The sequence below is a fragment of the Adiantum capillus-veneris genome, chromosome 4 (assembly GCF_014529385.1).
Source record: "Adiantum capillus-veneris isolate H3 chromosome 4, ASM1452938v2, whole genome shotgun sequence".
Classification (NCBI taxonomy): domain Eukaryota; kingdom Viridiplantae; phylum Streptophyta; class Polypodiopsida; order Polypodiales; family Pteridaceae; genus Adiantum; species Adiantum capillus-veneris.
This window is the reverse complement of record NC_140934.1, coordinates 162,650,042-162,663,289: the sequence shown is the minus strand read 5'-3', so window position 1 is coordinate 162,663,289 and position 13,248 is coordinate 162,650,042. Positions and strand designations below refer to the sequence as shown.

The window sequence follows — 13,248 nt, the reverse complement described above, 5'->3', positions numbered from 1 at the left end:
ATCCATAGCAATACTTTCCCATGGTTTATCTGGAAAAGGTAGTGGTTGCAATAATCCTGGTGCCTTTTGCCTGTCAAACTTGACCTTCTGGCAAATTAGGCATTCTCGCACAAAGGCATCCACATCCCTTCTCAATGTAGGCCAATAGAAGAATGTCTCAACCGCTTTAATTGTAGCATCGATACCACGATGCCCTGCATACGGTGGGACATGACTCTCCTCCATAACTTTGCGTCGCAATGGCTTTGTGACACACAATCTGCCATGCATCATCATGAACCCATCTTTGAAAAGATAGTGTTCATGACGTTGTCCATCCATTAGCTGTTCGAAGACCCTTGCAAAATCTTCATCATTTGCATACTCTTCTCTCATATCATCAAGTTCATGATGATAAGGAATTGATCCATCATCCTATTGAACGTAGCAGGAGCATTTGTGAGACCAAAGGGCATCACTAAAAATTCGTAAAGGCCAAACGTTGTTCTAAGAGCAGTCTTGTGCACATCCTTTGATCTAATGCAGATCTGATGGTACCCACTCTTTAGATCTATCATGCTAAACATAGCTGCTCCTTCTAATTTGTCCATAATATCATCAATTCTAGGTATAGAGAACCTATTCTTGATGGTATTCTTGTTCAGTGCACGGTAGTCGATGCACATACGCCATGAGCCATCCTTTTTCTGCACCAACAACACTGGAGAACAGAATGGAGATGAACAGGGCTGAATCAGCCCCTTTTCTAACAACTCCTGTACTTGGCCCATTATCTCTTTCTGCTGAGCCCCACTAACCCTGTACGGAGGCTTATTTGGTGGGCTACTGCCTTGCACCAAATCTATCGCATGGGCCTCGGGTCTCTCTGGCAGTAATTGAGACGGTAATGAATCGGAGAAACAGTCACTATACTGTTGTAAAAACATTGACCTTTCTTTATCTAGCACAGATAAATTTGATTCATCACAATCTGACACTTCACGTGCAAAAACCAAGTACGCAGAAAGATGCTTTTTCATTACAGAAGTAATAGCAGAAGCTGATATAGTGGGAATAGACTCCCCTTTAAGCTTTACATCCAGAATGTGAGTCTTTCCCCTGCTCTGTACAGTGATCTTTTTGTTGTAGGCATCCATGATTCCCTGTATACGAAATAACCGAGGAATACCTAACAACACATCACATCCGTCCAGTGGCATGATGTAAAATTCTTCAGCATCTACATAGGACTGGATATGTAGACGCAACTTTCCGATGATAGGTGTCACAGCCTCTGTATGGCCAGGACATGCCAAACCTGCCTCTGCTGTATACGATCTCTTCAGGTCTGATTCCCAACTTTGAAGCCAATTCTGGGGAAATGAAGTTGGCTTTGGCACCTGGATCAAAGAAGATAAGCACTGTTTGATCCCTGACCTTTCCCCAAGCTCTGCAAAGCTCACTTGGATCTAAATTTGGCTTGTCGCCCACCATATCTGGCACTAGACCAACCATGGGCTTCTTTCCTTTCTTGTTTTCCTTGTCATCAGAATCAGCTAGCCTTTTCTTTGTAGGACAATTGTAAGCAATGTGGCCAGGCTGCTCACATATAAAGCATTTGTTCTCTGTCCTCAGGACCTTCTTTTGCTCTTCTGACTTGCGAGGAAAACGTCTTTTCCATTTCTTTGCTGGTCCCTTTTCTGATTCAACCGTAGCTTTATCTTTCCATGCGTTGGCTAACTCTTGAGTCCCTTTAGGAGCCTCATTGGGAACGTGCTTCTTGGCTGAATTTTTCTTGCCTGATCCTGCCTTGATGCCAGTGTTAAATTCACAATCTTCTCCCTTGAGCAAACCATTGCCAGTGTTTGCTACCTCGATGAGCTGCGTCAAAGTAGTGACTTTTGTCTTCGTGCAGTACTTTCTCAATCCTTTAGGCAGGCCACAACAGTATTTTTCAATCTGTTCTGTCAATGGCACAAACCTATAGGAAGTTACTGGAAGTAGAGCTTTCCAAAACTTCCGATTGTAATCATCCAGATTTCTGCAAGTGGCAGCATTAAGCTGGTGCCATTCTGTCATGACATCTGCTTCAAAGTCATCAGATAACCATGCTGCTGCAAAAATCTGCTTGAAGTAAATCCATGTGGATGGAGCTTGCCCTTGAAGCAATAAAGTTGTCCACCATTGTCCCGCATTCCCTGTCAAGAAAGTGGCTGCCTTGCGGACCTTTGAAGCCTCTGTAAAGTTTCCCCCTGCATAGGCCTTGTCAAACTGCTGGAGGAATGAGAGAGCCTTCTTCCTGTCATCAAAACCTGTAAAGGTCGCGAAAGACACACCTTTGCCACCTTCTTTGTACGGAGTTGGCCTCTCCAGCGGCGTTAAATTGTCATACGGAAGTGATTGAAACATGGGAACACTGTTAGGGTTCATTTGTGTTCCCTGACCGCAATTAAGTTGACCTGGAAATGCCATATTTGGCTGCTGATTTGTAATTCCAGCCATACCAAAATTGGCCTGTGGCATCCCAAATTGGCCCTGAGTGCTCTGAAACCCTGGTAGCATGCCCATGACACCATACATGGGGTTAGGCATCATCGTTTGAGCACCCCCGAACAAGGTTGTACCATACGTACTGTACGGGTCGTGACTGTACGTACTATATGTTGTGCCGTATGGATAAATTTTTTAGGTACGTAAAAATCCGTACCTTTGTAAAAAAACAATAAATGAGAGGAAATTTAAGAAAATTATATTTTCCTCGTTGGAGGGTTAACCAATCTATACCCTGCAAAGTACTTGGGGACACATTACTATACACGTTATCCACTAGAGATTCACTTAACTTCAAAACAAGTACCAACCTTCAAGAAACAATATACATTGAACAACGTAAAAACATTTCTACCTGCACAGTGCTGACAAGAGAACTCAGAACAATGACAAACCTTCAAGCATGAAGCTTCAAGCAATTGAACAAAAGGTAAGTTGCTGACAATAAACTCAGAACTGTACAAGCATTGCTTCAAGACTCAAGTAGCCCACATGGCACAAACTGCTAATAAGGATGGAACCAAAATAATGACAAATGTCAAGCCAAAATGGCTCCTGCTAGAGCGTACATAAAAAACAACATCCTGCTGAAATATGTGAAAATGTCTAGACTCTAAAGTAGTAACCAGTCACTAGTGCCTAGTGAAACTCATCGTCAGAAGAAGAAGAAGATGATGCTGAAAAGAGCATTTCGCCATCTGCCACAACATTGCCCTCGTCATCAAACTCTGGCTCTATCACCATAGCATATGTGGCCTCGTCTGCACCAACTGGGTCTGAATCACTATCCTCCTCTTCCTCTAGAGTGTGAATGAGACGGACTGCCTCATTCGCACGCTGCCGAGGAGTACGTATGGGTAGCTTGCCTTTGCGAATGCTCTTCCGTCGTGCACTCCCCTCACCTGTATCCTGGAGGCGTAATGGAATGTTGTAAGCACGTGCACGAGATCTTGTCACACGCCGATCGACATCCTCTAGCTCTCTATGAAGCATGCGTACTATCTCCTCCTGCTCATCTCTGATATGTTGGTCCGCCTCCTCCACAGTAGGATCAACTACCAACGTGATACGTGAGGGATCAACCTGTTGTACAATGTACATTTTGTTAACAATAGTGTAAATAAGAAACATATACATAGGATGTCATACTACATCGTCATACTACCTGCTTGGGTGTCCCCAAAGCGTGGTAAGAGTGCACAAGCCTCATGTTGGCCCTGCAATACACTAGCTTCTCCAACTGAGAAGTGCTAAGGCGATTCCGGATCTTGGTATGGATCAAAGAGTGAGCGCTCCAGTTGCGCTCACAAGCACCCGCTGAGCAATCCTGCATTAAAGCAATTGCCGGTGTCGTCGTCAGAATTTATTATTTAAACGCATTGCGCAAGACCCAAGATAGGGAAATAAAGTGAGATTTAAAAGATACCTGCGAGAGCAAACGTAGAGCCATAGTAGTCAAGCATGGAAGACCTTGGCGACCATAACTCTGCCACCAAGTGAGAGGACAACTGGTGGCCTCTGGCAAAATGCTACCGGACGTGAAAACGATGGCCCCAAGTTGTTCATGTACTTGCACATCTCTGCATCTATTGCCAGCTACTCGTGCTCCTCAAACATATCATTAATGTACTCGTCCTTTAGTGTGAGGAGATCACTCTAATGAAACAACTCTGGGGTCTTGTAAAAAGGATGGAGTAAAGTAGCCATCCCATGAATAGGACGACTCATAAACTTCCACCTACTATCTATAAAGAATAGGATATCATCTCGCCTGCAAAAAAATCTGCAATGATCACACTCAAATTAGCAATGGATTCATGGCCTAGATATTAAAAGAATGTCATGAAAAAATTTGACACTCACCGCTCCTGAGTCAAGGCTTGGCATGCCGTGATGTGGCTCTTCATCTACATGAAGAGATGGTAGACAAGGCCTAATGTCGAGCCCTCCATGTCCGTGACTCGTAGCAAGATATACATTGGCTGCAAAGCCACTATCAAGGTATGGACCTCTGTCCAAAAAGACTCATCCAACACACGCCTCTGAATGGCTTTGGTGTTCTCACTGTTTGCACGAGCCATGTTTCTCCACTTTGGGTCCACAACTGTCTGCAACAGTGGATCCCTCACCTTGGAGAGTCTCTGCAACACCAAATACATATATGCAAACCTGGTCTTGGAGGGCCGCACCATATCAAGGGTACTATGGCTACGAAAGATGGCTAAGGCCTGATGCTTCTTTCGGAAGAATGTGGTCAATCTGGTAGCCTCTGAAATTGTTGGCTGCACCCAAGGCAGTTTTCCTATGTCCTCCATCAACAAATCTAAACAATGGGCTGCACATGGAGTCCAAAAAATGTGAGGAAACTGTGCCGTTACCATTTCTCCCATAGCTTTGCAGTTGGCTGCATTATCTATGACAACTTGAACCACATTCTCTTTACCAACGTCATTGATGGCCCTTGAAATATGCTCAAAAATGAATTCACCTGTTATCTTATCTCCTGCCTTTCCTGCATCCACAGCACGCAAGAAATATGTACCAAGACAAGAAGACACAAGTATGTTAATGATGTGTCGCCTGCGTACATCACTCCATCCATCAGAGATGATGGTGCATCCAAATTGCTGCCATCCAGCCTTAACAGGCACCAGCGCCTTATCTATCAAGGCCTTCTACTCCTCCAGTGCTGTGGTGCACATCTTTTTGTAATCGAGGCCATACCATGTATCTGTGGCACCAGCACCTACCTGGGCAATGGACCTCACCATCCTCTTCCATTGTTCAGTCTTCAAGACATTGAAACTGATGTTGCACTCAATGAGAGTGCGAGCAATCTCCATCTCAGCCACTTTCTGACGCTCTTTTACCCAAGACACAGAATGCACACGTGAAGGCAAGGTGCTCTGCCTACGCACATGCACATCACCAACCTCCTCATTCTCCTCTTCCTGCATGGTACGAGCCCTCTTCCTGTTTCCAATTTGCTGAGACCCTGAGCTCTCCTCCACCTGTGTAGAAGAGTCACCAAGCTGTCCAAGAAGAGCGTCTTGCAAACGGTCTTCTGTTTGTTGTGCCACTTTTCCTTTGTCTGTTGTTGGAAATGCAGGGAATTTCTTAGCAATCAATGCTTCCCGCACACCTGGAGGTACCTTCTTGCACTTGCCACAATTATTTGTGCAATTGATGCCAGTTAGATGCATCACAACTCGAGTGATTGTACTCAACAGCGTGAAACCACAGTACTTGCATGACCACTTGCGACAACCTGATCCAGCTTGCCCAGGAGTATTCACAACTTCAATTACATTGGTGTGCTCTGCCCACAAAGGGTTCGTAGGTTTCGGCATGATGAAAACAGCCTGCTAAAAACATGCAAATAATGGGTCACAGGTAAGAGTCGAGACTGGTGAATAATCTCGCAGAGAGACACGAGAGAGAGAGAGAGAGAGAGAGAGAGAGAGAGAGAGAGAGAGAGAGAGAGAGAGAGAGAGAGAGAGAGAGGGGGGGGGGGGGGGGGGGGGGGTACCTTTTTCTGCACAGTGTTTTACTATTCTCTGTACCGCTCTGCAGCGATAGTGTGCAGCGAAAATGACACGCAAAACGCATCCCAGATAGCCTATAAGGGCTTTTAAAGAAAAATTTAAAAAAAGCACCGTACTGTACGATCCGTACGCGTACTGTACGGATCAGTACGGACGTACCGTACAGCACGGATCAACACATACGTGTTGGTACAACCTTGCCCCCGAACACTGTTCCTGGCGTGTAAAACTGATTTCCAGGTGCATGACCAGCCATGCTCTGGAATACCGATCCACCTCCAAAATAGCCAGGGTGTACTGAAGGTGGTGGGAAGACTTGTTGCATAGCCTGTAGGTTGCTTCCCTGCCCATTAGAACCAGCTATAGGCTGCTGAAAAGTGGCTGGCTGAACTGGTACAGCTTGAAAGACTGGCATCTCAGCCACCTGTTCTTGCACCTTAGGCACAGGTTGTGGAGACTGCATGTTCTCCGTCAAGTGTACAGGTGTTTCCATTGACTGTGCAGTATGAATCACCTGTGCTCGAGCCTTAACAGGCTTTTGAATATGATCCAGTGACCCAACTTGCTAAGACGGAACAGGAGGTTGCAGAAAGGCTAAAAACCTCGGGTTCTGCATTACTTGTGTGAACATAGCCACAGCAATAGCCAACTGGGTCCTGAATATATCATCATCCGTCTGTGGTGGTCTTGAAGACTCACCCACTTCATGTGTGTTGACCCTGCGAAGAGGAAACCTCTTCAGTCACATCATCTGGTCTATCAACCATAATTGCAATTCCCTGTGTCTCGTCTATGATCCCCTGTGTCTTCAAGCCAAAACTAACCAAGGCTCACTTCTATGGGAAAAAGTGATTTAATCTCGTCGATGGAACCATGAAACCGGCCTGTTCAATCCAAAAAGGGCAGTAGACTTTAAACTTAAACCTTATTTGCTTTCACCCAATTAATTTGTCGTCCACTTTACCTGTACTTTCAAGACACAACAAAGGGGACAGGGATACAGGCTGCTAGATTGCACCTGTATGAGTAGACCGACACCAGATTGGCCCCTAACTTAGGCGCCCCTTTCGGTATTTCTTTATTGCTTAAAAGAGGGAATAAACGTTGTGGTTCCCTACAAGCTGCCCCGCACAAACTCGGCTGAATTTCAATTGTTCCGGCCCGATTTCGGCAGCATAAGGACACTTCACAGTCAGTATTCCCACGCATTGACTGACTTTCCAGACGCATACGGGCACTTTGCAAGACCTGGCGAGAATCTGCAGCACGCTGAATTCTCTGTTTTCAGCCCCGAAAATGCGCCAGATCACCTGTACAGCGGTTCCCTCGCGTCCCCGAACCTCCTGGGGGTATTAGGGTCCGATTAGGGCCAAAACCCTAAACCTGCAAAAAAAACACAGCAGGCTGTAATTTACTGTTTCAGGCTCCGTTTCGCGTGCCGGTCGCATCAGTAGCAAGTCCTCGAGCTCCCGCACCTGTAGGGCTACTTGCCCTTTGAATCGGACGAGATTTCTGGCGTGAAACCTCTCCGAATTCACCTGTACCTGCGGGGGGGATTAGCCGCTAGCTAATCCAGTACCTGTGCAGGAGGCTCTTGCCTCGGCAATCGCGCATGAACCCACACAACTGTACATTGGTCAAATGAAGAGCCCACTAGTGGGGCATAACATACTGCCATAGGGGAGAGAGAGGGCAGTGCGTAGCATGCAGGGCATCACTCCTGGCACCGCACTGTGCATAAGAGGGAAAGCAAGCACTCCATAGCTCTTAACCTGTGACAAATTCTGAAAATGAGGCTCTCCCTCCTTCAAATTCAGCGCCACTTCTTGTTGCATGAGGAAAGTGCACCAGAAGGTGCCACTTGGCACATTTACAAGCATTTTCCCGTTTCGGGGTTGCCGCCTAAAAATCTCCCAACCGGTTGCCCAGTTGACTTCACGGCAGAGTAAGAAAATGTTCCCCTTGTCATTCCGGAGGTAATGACGCAAACACATTTTCAGGTCCCAAAATAGCAGTTCCCTAAATTTTAGGAGATGCTGCCATTGTATCTTTCTAGGTCATCTGACCCTCTTTGTACACTACGGCCACATCCAGAACTGAAATGTAGCCTCTGTAGCAAAGGATTCCACTTTGGCTAACCATAGTCCTTGTCCAACCTTAGTGCTCTCTTGCCCTCAGGCCTGGACTCCCTCTGGACAGTTCCACACTAGCTATGCAATGCAGGGCAGTTAGATTTCCCGAGGGGTGTTTCCAAAAAGTGAAAGTAAATAGATAATAAGAAAGAAATCAACAAAAAGGATAGATAGTAGTCACACGCTGGTGACATGCGCGGCTAGCTCTGCCTCTTGCCATACGTGGTACCAATTGATGGCATCACCGGCAAGGTACATAGCTGCTGTCAAAACTTTGCTATTTCCTATCTTCTTAGTTGTCGCAAAATAAGCATTAAATTGATGCAACCAAGAATGAATAACTGTGTCATCCATCTTACGGTCATACTTACTGAAAGTCAACTTTTCTGTGACTGGATGGTTGGAATCCGCGTCGTGGCTTGCGCCGCTTGACGAACTCCCACGATCTTTGGGTGGTTCGGTCTTCGAGGCTTGGACTTGGGCAAGCAATTCTTGAGTGCATAGCTCTCGTCGAGCTTCACGTTCCGCCTCCAAAGCTGCTGCTCGTGCTGCCGCTTCCTCCTTTCTTATTTCTTTTCTTTCTTTTCTTATATCGCGTTCGCATTCTAAAGCAATGCGATTTTCTTCTTGTTGTGCGGCATATCTTGCGTTTCTTTCGTCGGGCTCGCGGTCCTCGACTTCTTGGTCTGCGGTCATTCTTGCAATTCTGTCGTCGCGTTCACGGTCTTGAGCAAGGCGCTCGCGTTCTAAAGCAAGGCGCTCGCGTTCTAAAGCAAGGCGCTTGTCTGTCCATCATGGCCATCATCTGCTTGACCATTGCCTCCATAGGGTCTGGGGCACTTGGTGGCGTAGATGGCGAAGGGGGAGGGTTGAAGAAATCATCTCCGGGTGGGGACGAGTCTTCGTCGCCTCTCTCATGCTCATCACCTGTATGCGAAGTATCCATTCCGCTTCGGGTGACGACCATGCACTATAATCTTGGGGTCTTAAGCTCGCAAGGAACTTGGGTTCTTGAGGGTCTTGAGGTTCTTGAGGTCCTTGATTCGTGAGAATCTTGGGTTCTTGGGGTTCTTGAGGTTCTTGAGTCTTGAGGGTCTTGGGTTCTTAGGATTCTTGAGGTTTTTTTTCGCTTGCAAATCGCGTTGAGAAGGATATTCTCTTCACCCGAGTTCTACCCTTTTCTGCAGGCGCACCCCTTGGCGGCCTTGCGCTCACACCAAGGTTGCTTTTTTCCACCTCACGTCGATTGGCCGGCCGCTAAGTGCACGGTCCGCTCTCAATGAGTGAAAAGAGACACAAGGGGAGGCTGGACAAGCCCTTCTTTCTTGGGATTCCTGTCACTCTTCAACAAAACACGATTAGGAATCGACACGCCCAAGCGAGCTTGGGTTCGTGCACCGCAACAAGCAAAAAAAAATCTTGTGGTTCTTTCCTTGAGTAATGCAAAACACTTCCAAAGCTCTGATACCAATGTAAGGTGCAGCGGAATGAATGTTGTGTTTTCTCAAGATTAGTGATCTTTATTGCTCAAGGTTCCTTTTAGTTCTGAGGGAAGGAGAGAGCCTTTCGTCTTGTAGAGTGATGTGATCACGAACAAAGTGAGTGGATATTGTGCGTGCAAGTGAATGACACTGAGAGAAGGAGAAAGAAGAGATACGACACCCGAGAGGTTGTAAAACCCTCCTCCGAAGGCCCCACTCTCGTCGGCGAGAGTGGTCTACTTTGATTGCACAAAGGTGTACAATGCGTATGCAATGGACTGATGCAATGGGACCATGCCGATGACGACGACGGTGATGACGACGACGACTCGATGGCTGAAATCTGTAGGCTTCTAATCGTTGAATTCGGGGACTGTTTAGGTGGCTGAAAATGACTGTTTTGGCTGCGTTCTTATGGCTGAAAATGGGGGAACATCTGCAACCAACTTGGGATGATTCTGCTACCGAGTCATAGGCTGAAAACTGCGATGATCTGCTGCTGTTTTGGGCTGAGAATTAAAAACGCTGATGCTGTCCTGTTCTTGCCAAAAACGCCAGGCAGTTTGAGGTCAAAAAACCAAAAACGCTGGCCTTTGTGGCTGAGATCCTGGCGCTAGTAATTGGCTGCAAAAAAGCTAAGGGCTGAAGTGATTCTGTCGCGGGAAACACAAAGGATGGGGCTGATCTGCAAGCATCTGCAAACGCTAGGGCACTGTGGTTGATGGCGATGACTGCAAGAGAGGAAACGCCAGAGGTGGGAGTTTACTGCTGGGAACAGAAACGCTAGGGGTCCTTGAGGGGGGGGTACTGCTGAGAAGTTACCTATTGAGCGGGAAGCTCCTGCTGCCTCTTCTGCCAGAAAGTGCTAACTTGGGTTTGCTTATATATTAACTTAGCAAAATTGCCCTACCTACTTTTGTTGGAAAGTCACTTAAAAATAATAAGTGAAAATCCCAATAAATAGGAAAATAGGCTAAATGCACTGGAAAATTCCCCTAACTGATGCTAATGGATTCTGATGGGAATTCCGATGATCATGTTGTGTGCAACCGAAGGATATGCATCTATGCTAAGTGACTGGGCATGCACGGTCTTGATATTCCGTGTAGCAAAATTAACCATCACATCCAAACCGCGCTAATCTCCAACACGTCTTGATGCACTAAAATTACATACCCAGGCAATCTCACCCAATAAGAAATATTCAGTGGTTGGCACATTACAATGCAACACAAATGCTCACATATGCATGTTACAAGACGCAACAAACAACGCCGTTGAGCACTCCCCCGAAACAGACGGTCTGCGGTATGAAGCTACTCAACGACTACCTCGTAATTCCCCTACAAATAACCTAAATAGGTACGGGCCATGAGTTCAGAGGATTGATACAACGAAACACTTCCCAGACATACTGTCTGCATCATTCAAAGGTTTTCAAATTTCCAACATACAATAAAACGTTCCACAAACATCCCATCTGCGTCATTCCAAGGTTTTCAAGCATAGAACAAAACCCTCCCTAGAGTCCAGACATCTTATCTGCATCGCTCCGAGGTTCAGACAATACCAAAACAACATTTCTCACTAGTCCACCCGAGAGTAAACCGCCAAGCATTGAAACCAATATTTAAACCAGCATCAAACGGTTCAAATCGGCACCAAGACAGGTTTAAAACAGATACCATTCATTTCAAACAATACTTCCTCAAACAGAGTTCAAAAGTAATTAACTACAAAACAACTAGAAAATTCATTCAGGTTTTTGTTCGAACAGCCGAACTTTGAGGACAACTAGCTTGTCCTTCAGCATCAGGGTAATGGTTTGGTTCCAGATGTGGAGTCGCATCATTCTTGTCATACCAAGGCATGACCAAGAGAACGTCGCAATTGCCTAACTTCATAATGTGGAAATCAACTTTTCCATGATAGACACTAGAAGAGCACCAATGAGCGGTACCACTTTTAGAGCCTACTATCTTCTTCCACCCTATGGAAACTATTTGCTTTTCTCTAGCTTCCTAAGTATACCCTTGTAGGGAGGTATCTTATTGTGGAACTCTCTCTCTCACTCTCGTTACTCCTTGTCATCTCTCATTATTATCACTCTTATCATACATTGAGGTTTAAGGGGATGGTCATTTGATTCAACCCTCAATCCTTGCCAAACCCTTACTCCCTCTCCTTTTTGGTGTGACTCTAGCCTAACCTAGCCTAGCCATATCCGCAAGCATGAGCATCATCTTGTATGGACGTGCACCCATGCACCTCCAACCCATCAATGATGTCCATAAATCGTCTCTAGAACAGAGTAGTGGCCCATGTTTTTTCAGGAAGTTCAATGCAATTCTCATTCTTTTGCAATGGATGGTTCTCCAGATTTTCCACCTTGATTTCTATAGTTGTATACTCTGCAAGCGCATACAATGAGGAGAAGCCTGGCCCCAATGGTCAATTTCAGAAGCACAATTTGGAAGTGGGAGAGGGAGATCAAGGAGCCACGGCTTGGGAAATTTCCCTGTGAGGTACAGGTTATAGTTTGTAGGTGCGTGACAATCATACATGATACAAGGAGTTTCTTCAGACAGGATCGGCCAATGCTTTTCAGGTTCTAATTATCAAGCTGACTCTCTCACTTTCTCATTCAAGTTTTGCTCGCTAACTTGTTCAACCCTATTTACAGGCAGCCTCTGCAACGCAATTGGCTGGCCTGTTGAGGTAAGCTCAGTACTTTCAAGTTCAAATTCTTTCGTTATGCAGAAGACGGCCCTCAATCTCTCACTTGAGTATCGTTCCTTCCCTACTGTTTTCATGAAGTTAGGCGCAGTGAAAAGGAGGGGACTTACCTACTACGAAAAAATGAGAATAATTAGAATGTATGGCCTGAGGAGGGTGCAGCGGAAGATCTTGCGCTGCAGGGTAGAGAGAGACGGTTTCATCTCCGGAAGAGTGAACAGCAGCTCCATCGTTGTTGCTTGCCTGCTCTTCTAACCGAGCCTCCGTCTCCTCCATCTTCATCTAGGTTTTTCAAAATTTTGAATTGCACCACAGCACGCTATAGAACCCTCTGGGCAGTCTAAGGTCTGGTTCACACGGACGGGGGCCGCAGGAAAGAGGTACCTAGATTCACAAGAGGATGAGAGCATAGGGAGAATCTGAGCTGGCATTTGATTTGCAGATTTCTCTCCCACAAGACGTTTAATTCCCACATTGTGACTTACCGGTGGTCCCCTGTCCCCAATCGTACCTAGCTAGGTATGCGGTGCCTCTCGAGCATAAGCTCGTGATGTTATGCATTGTATGAAAAGCATTGAAAAAGGCTTTGTTTTCCCACATGAGAAATTTTCTAAATCTTCTTGTGTTCCTAGGGAAAGAAAACAAAGCAAGGCGGCACTTTCTTTGGAAAATGGTGTGCAGACGTGTGGCCTTTACCTGGCCCATTTGAACCCAACCTCAAACAAACAAATGATAGAATCACTAGCTATTGTTGAGTGGACAGAAGCTGAGCAATAAGGAAACCCGACAATTGCTTTACAATCTTTACCATAAGTGGTTGAAATA

At 45.9% G+C, this 13,248-nt stretch overlaps 2 protein-coding genes across 7 annotated transcripts in view; both read right to left on the bottom strand.

Annotated features, from left to right (window-relative positions):
* Positions 1-12,780, bottom strand: part of LOC147460278 (Single hybrid motif superfamily protein) — a 31,169-nt gene extending 18,389 nt beyond the window's left edge. For 3 of the 6 annotated variants that reach the window (XR_015187953.1, XR_015187954.1, XM_086511359.1), the window contains exon 1: positions 12,534-12,769. Coding sequence is in view for 3 of the 6 variants with exons in the window: in XM_086511359.1 (XP_086367485.1) it covers positions 12,534-12,705 (172 nt within the window). In the remaining 3 variants the exon portion in view is untranslated. Of the gene's footprint in view, positions 1-12,533 lie in introns of all 6 variants that reach the window. The other 3 variants (XM_086511360.1, XM_086511361.1, XM_086511358.1) reach the window with 3 other exon arrangements.
* Positions 3,160-3,666, bottom strand: LOC147460279 (uncharacterized). Its single transcript, XM_086511362.1, has one exon. The coding sequence runs from the start codon at positions 3,664-3,666 to the stop codon at positions 3,169-3,171; it is 498 nt and encodes a 165-aa protein (XP_086367488.1). The 3' UTR covers positions 3,160-3,168.
* Positions 12,781-13,248: the final 468 nt, after the last annotated feature.

Excerpts from the sequence above, each read along its gene's own strand:
- LOC147460279 (XM_086511362.1), bottom strand. The coding sequence starts at position 3,666 with ATGTATATGTTTCTTATTTACACTATTGTTAACAAAATGTACATTGTA.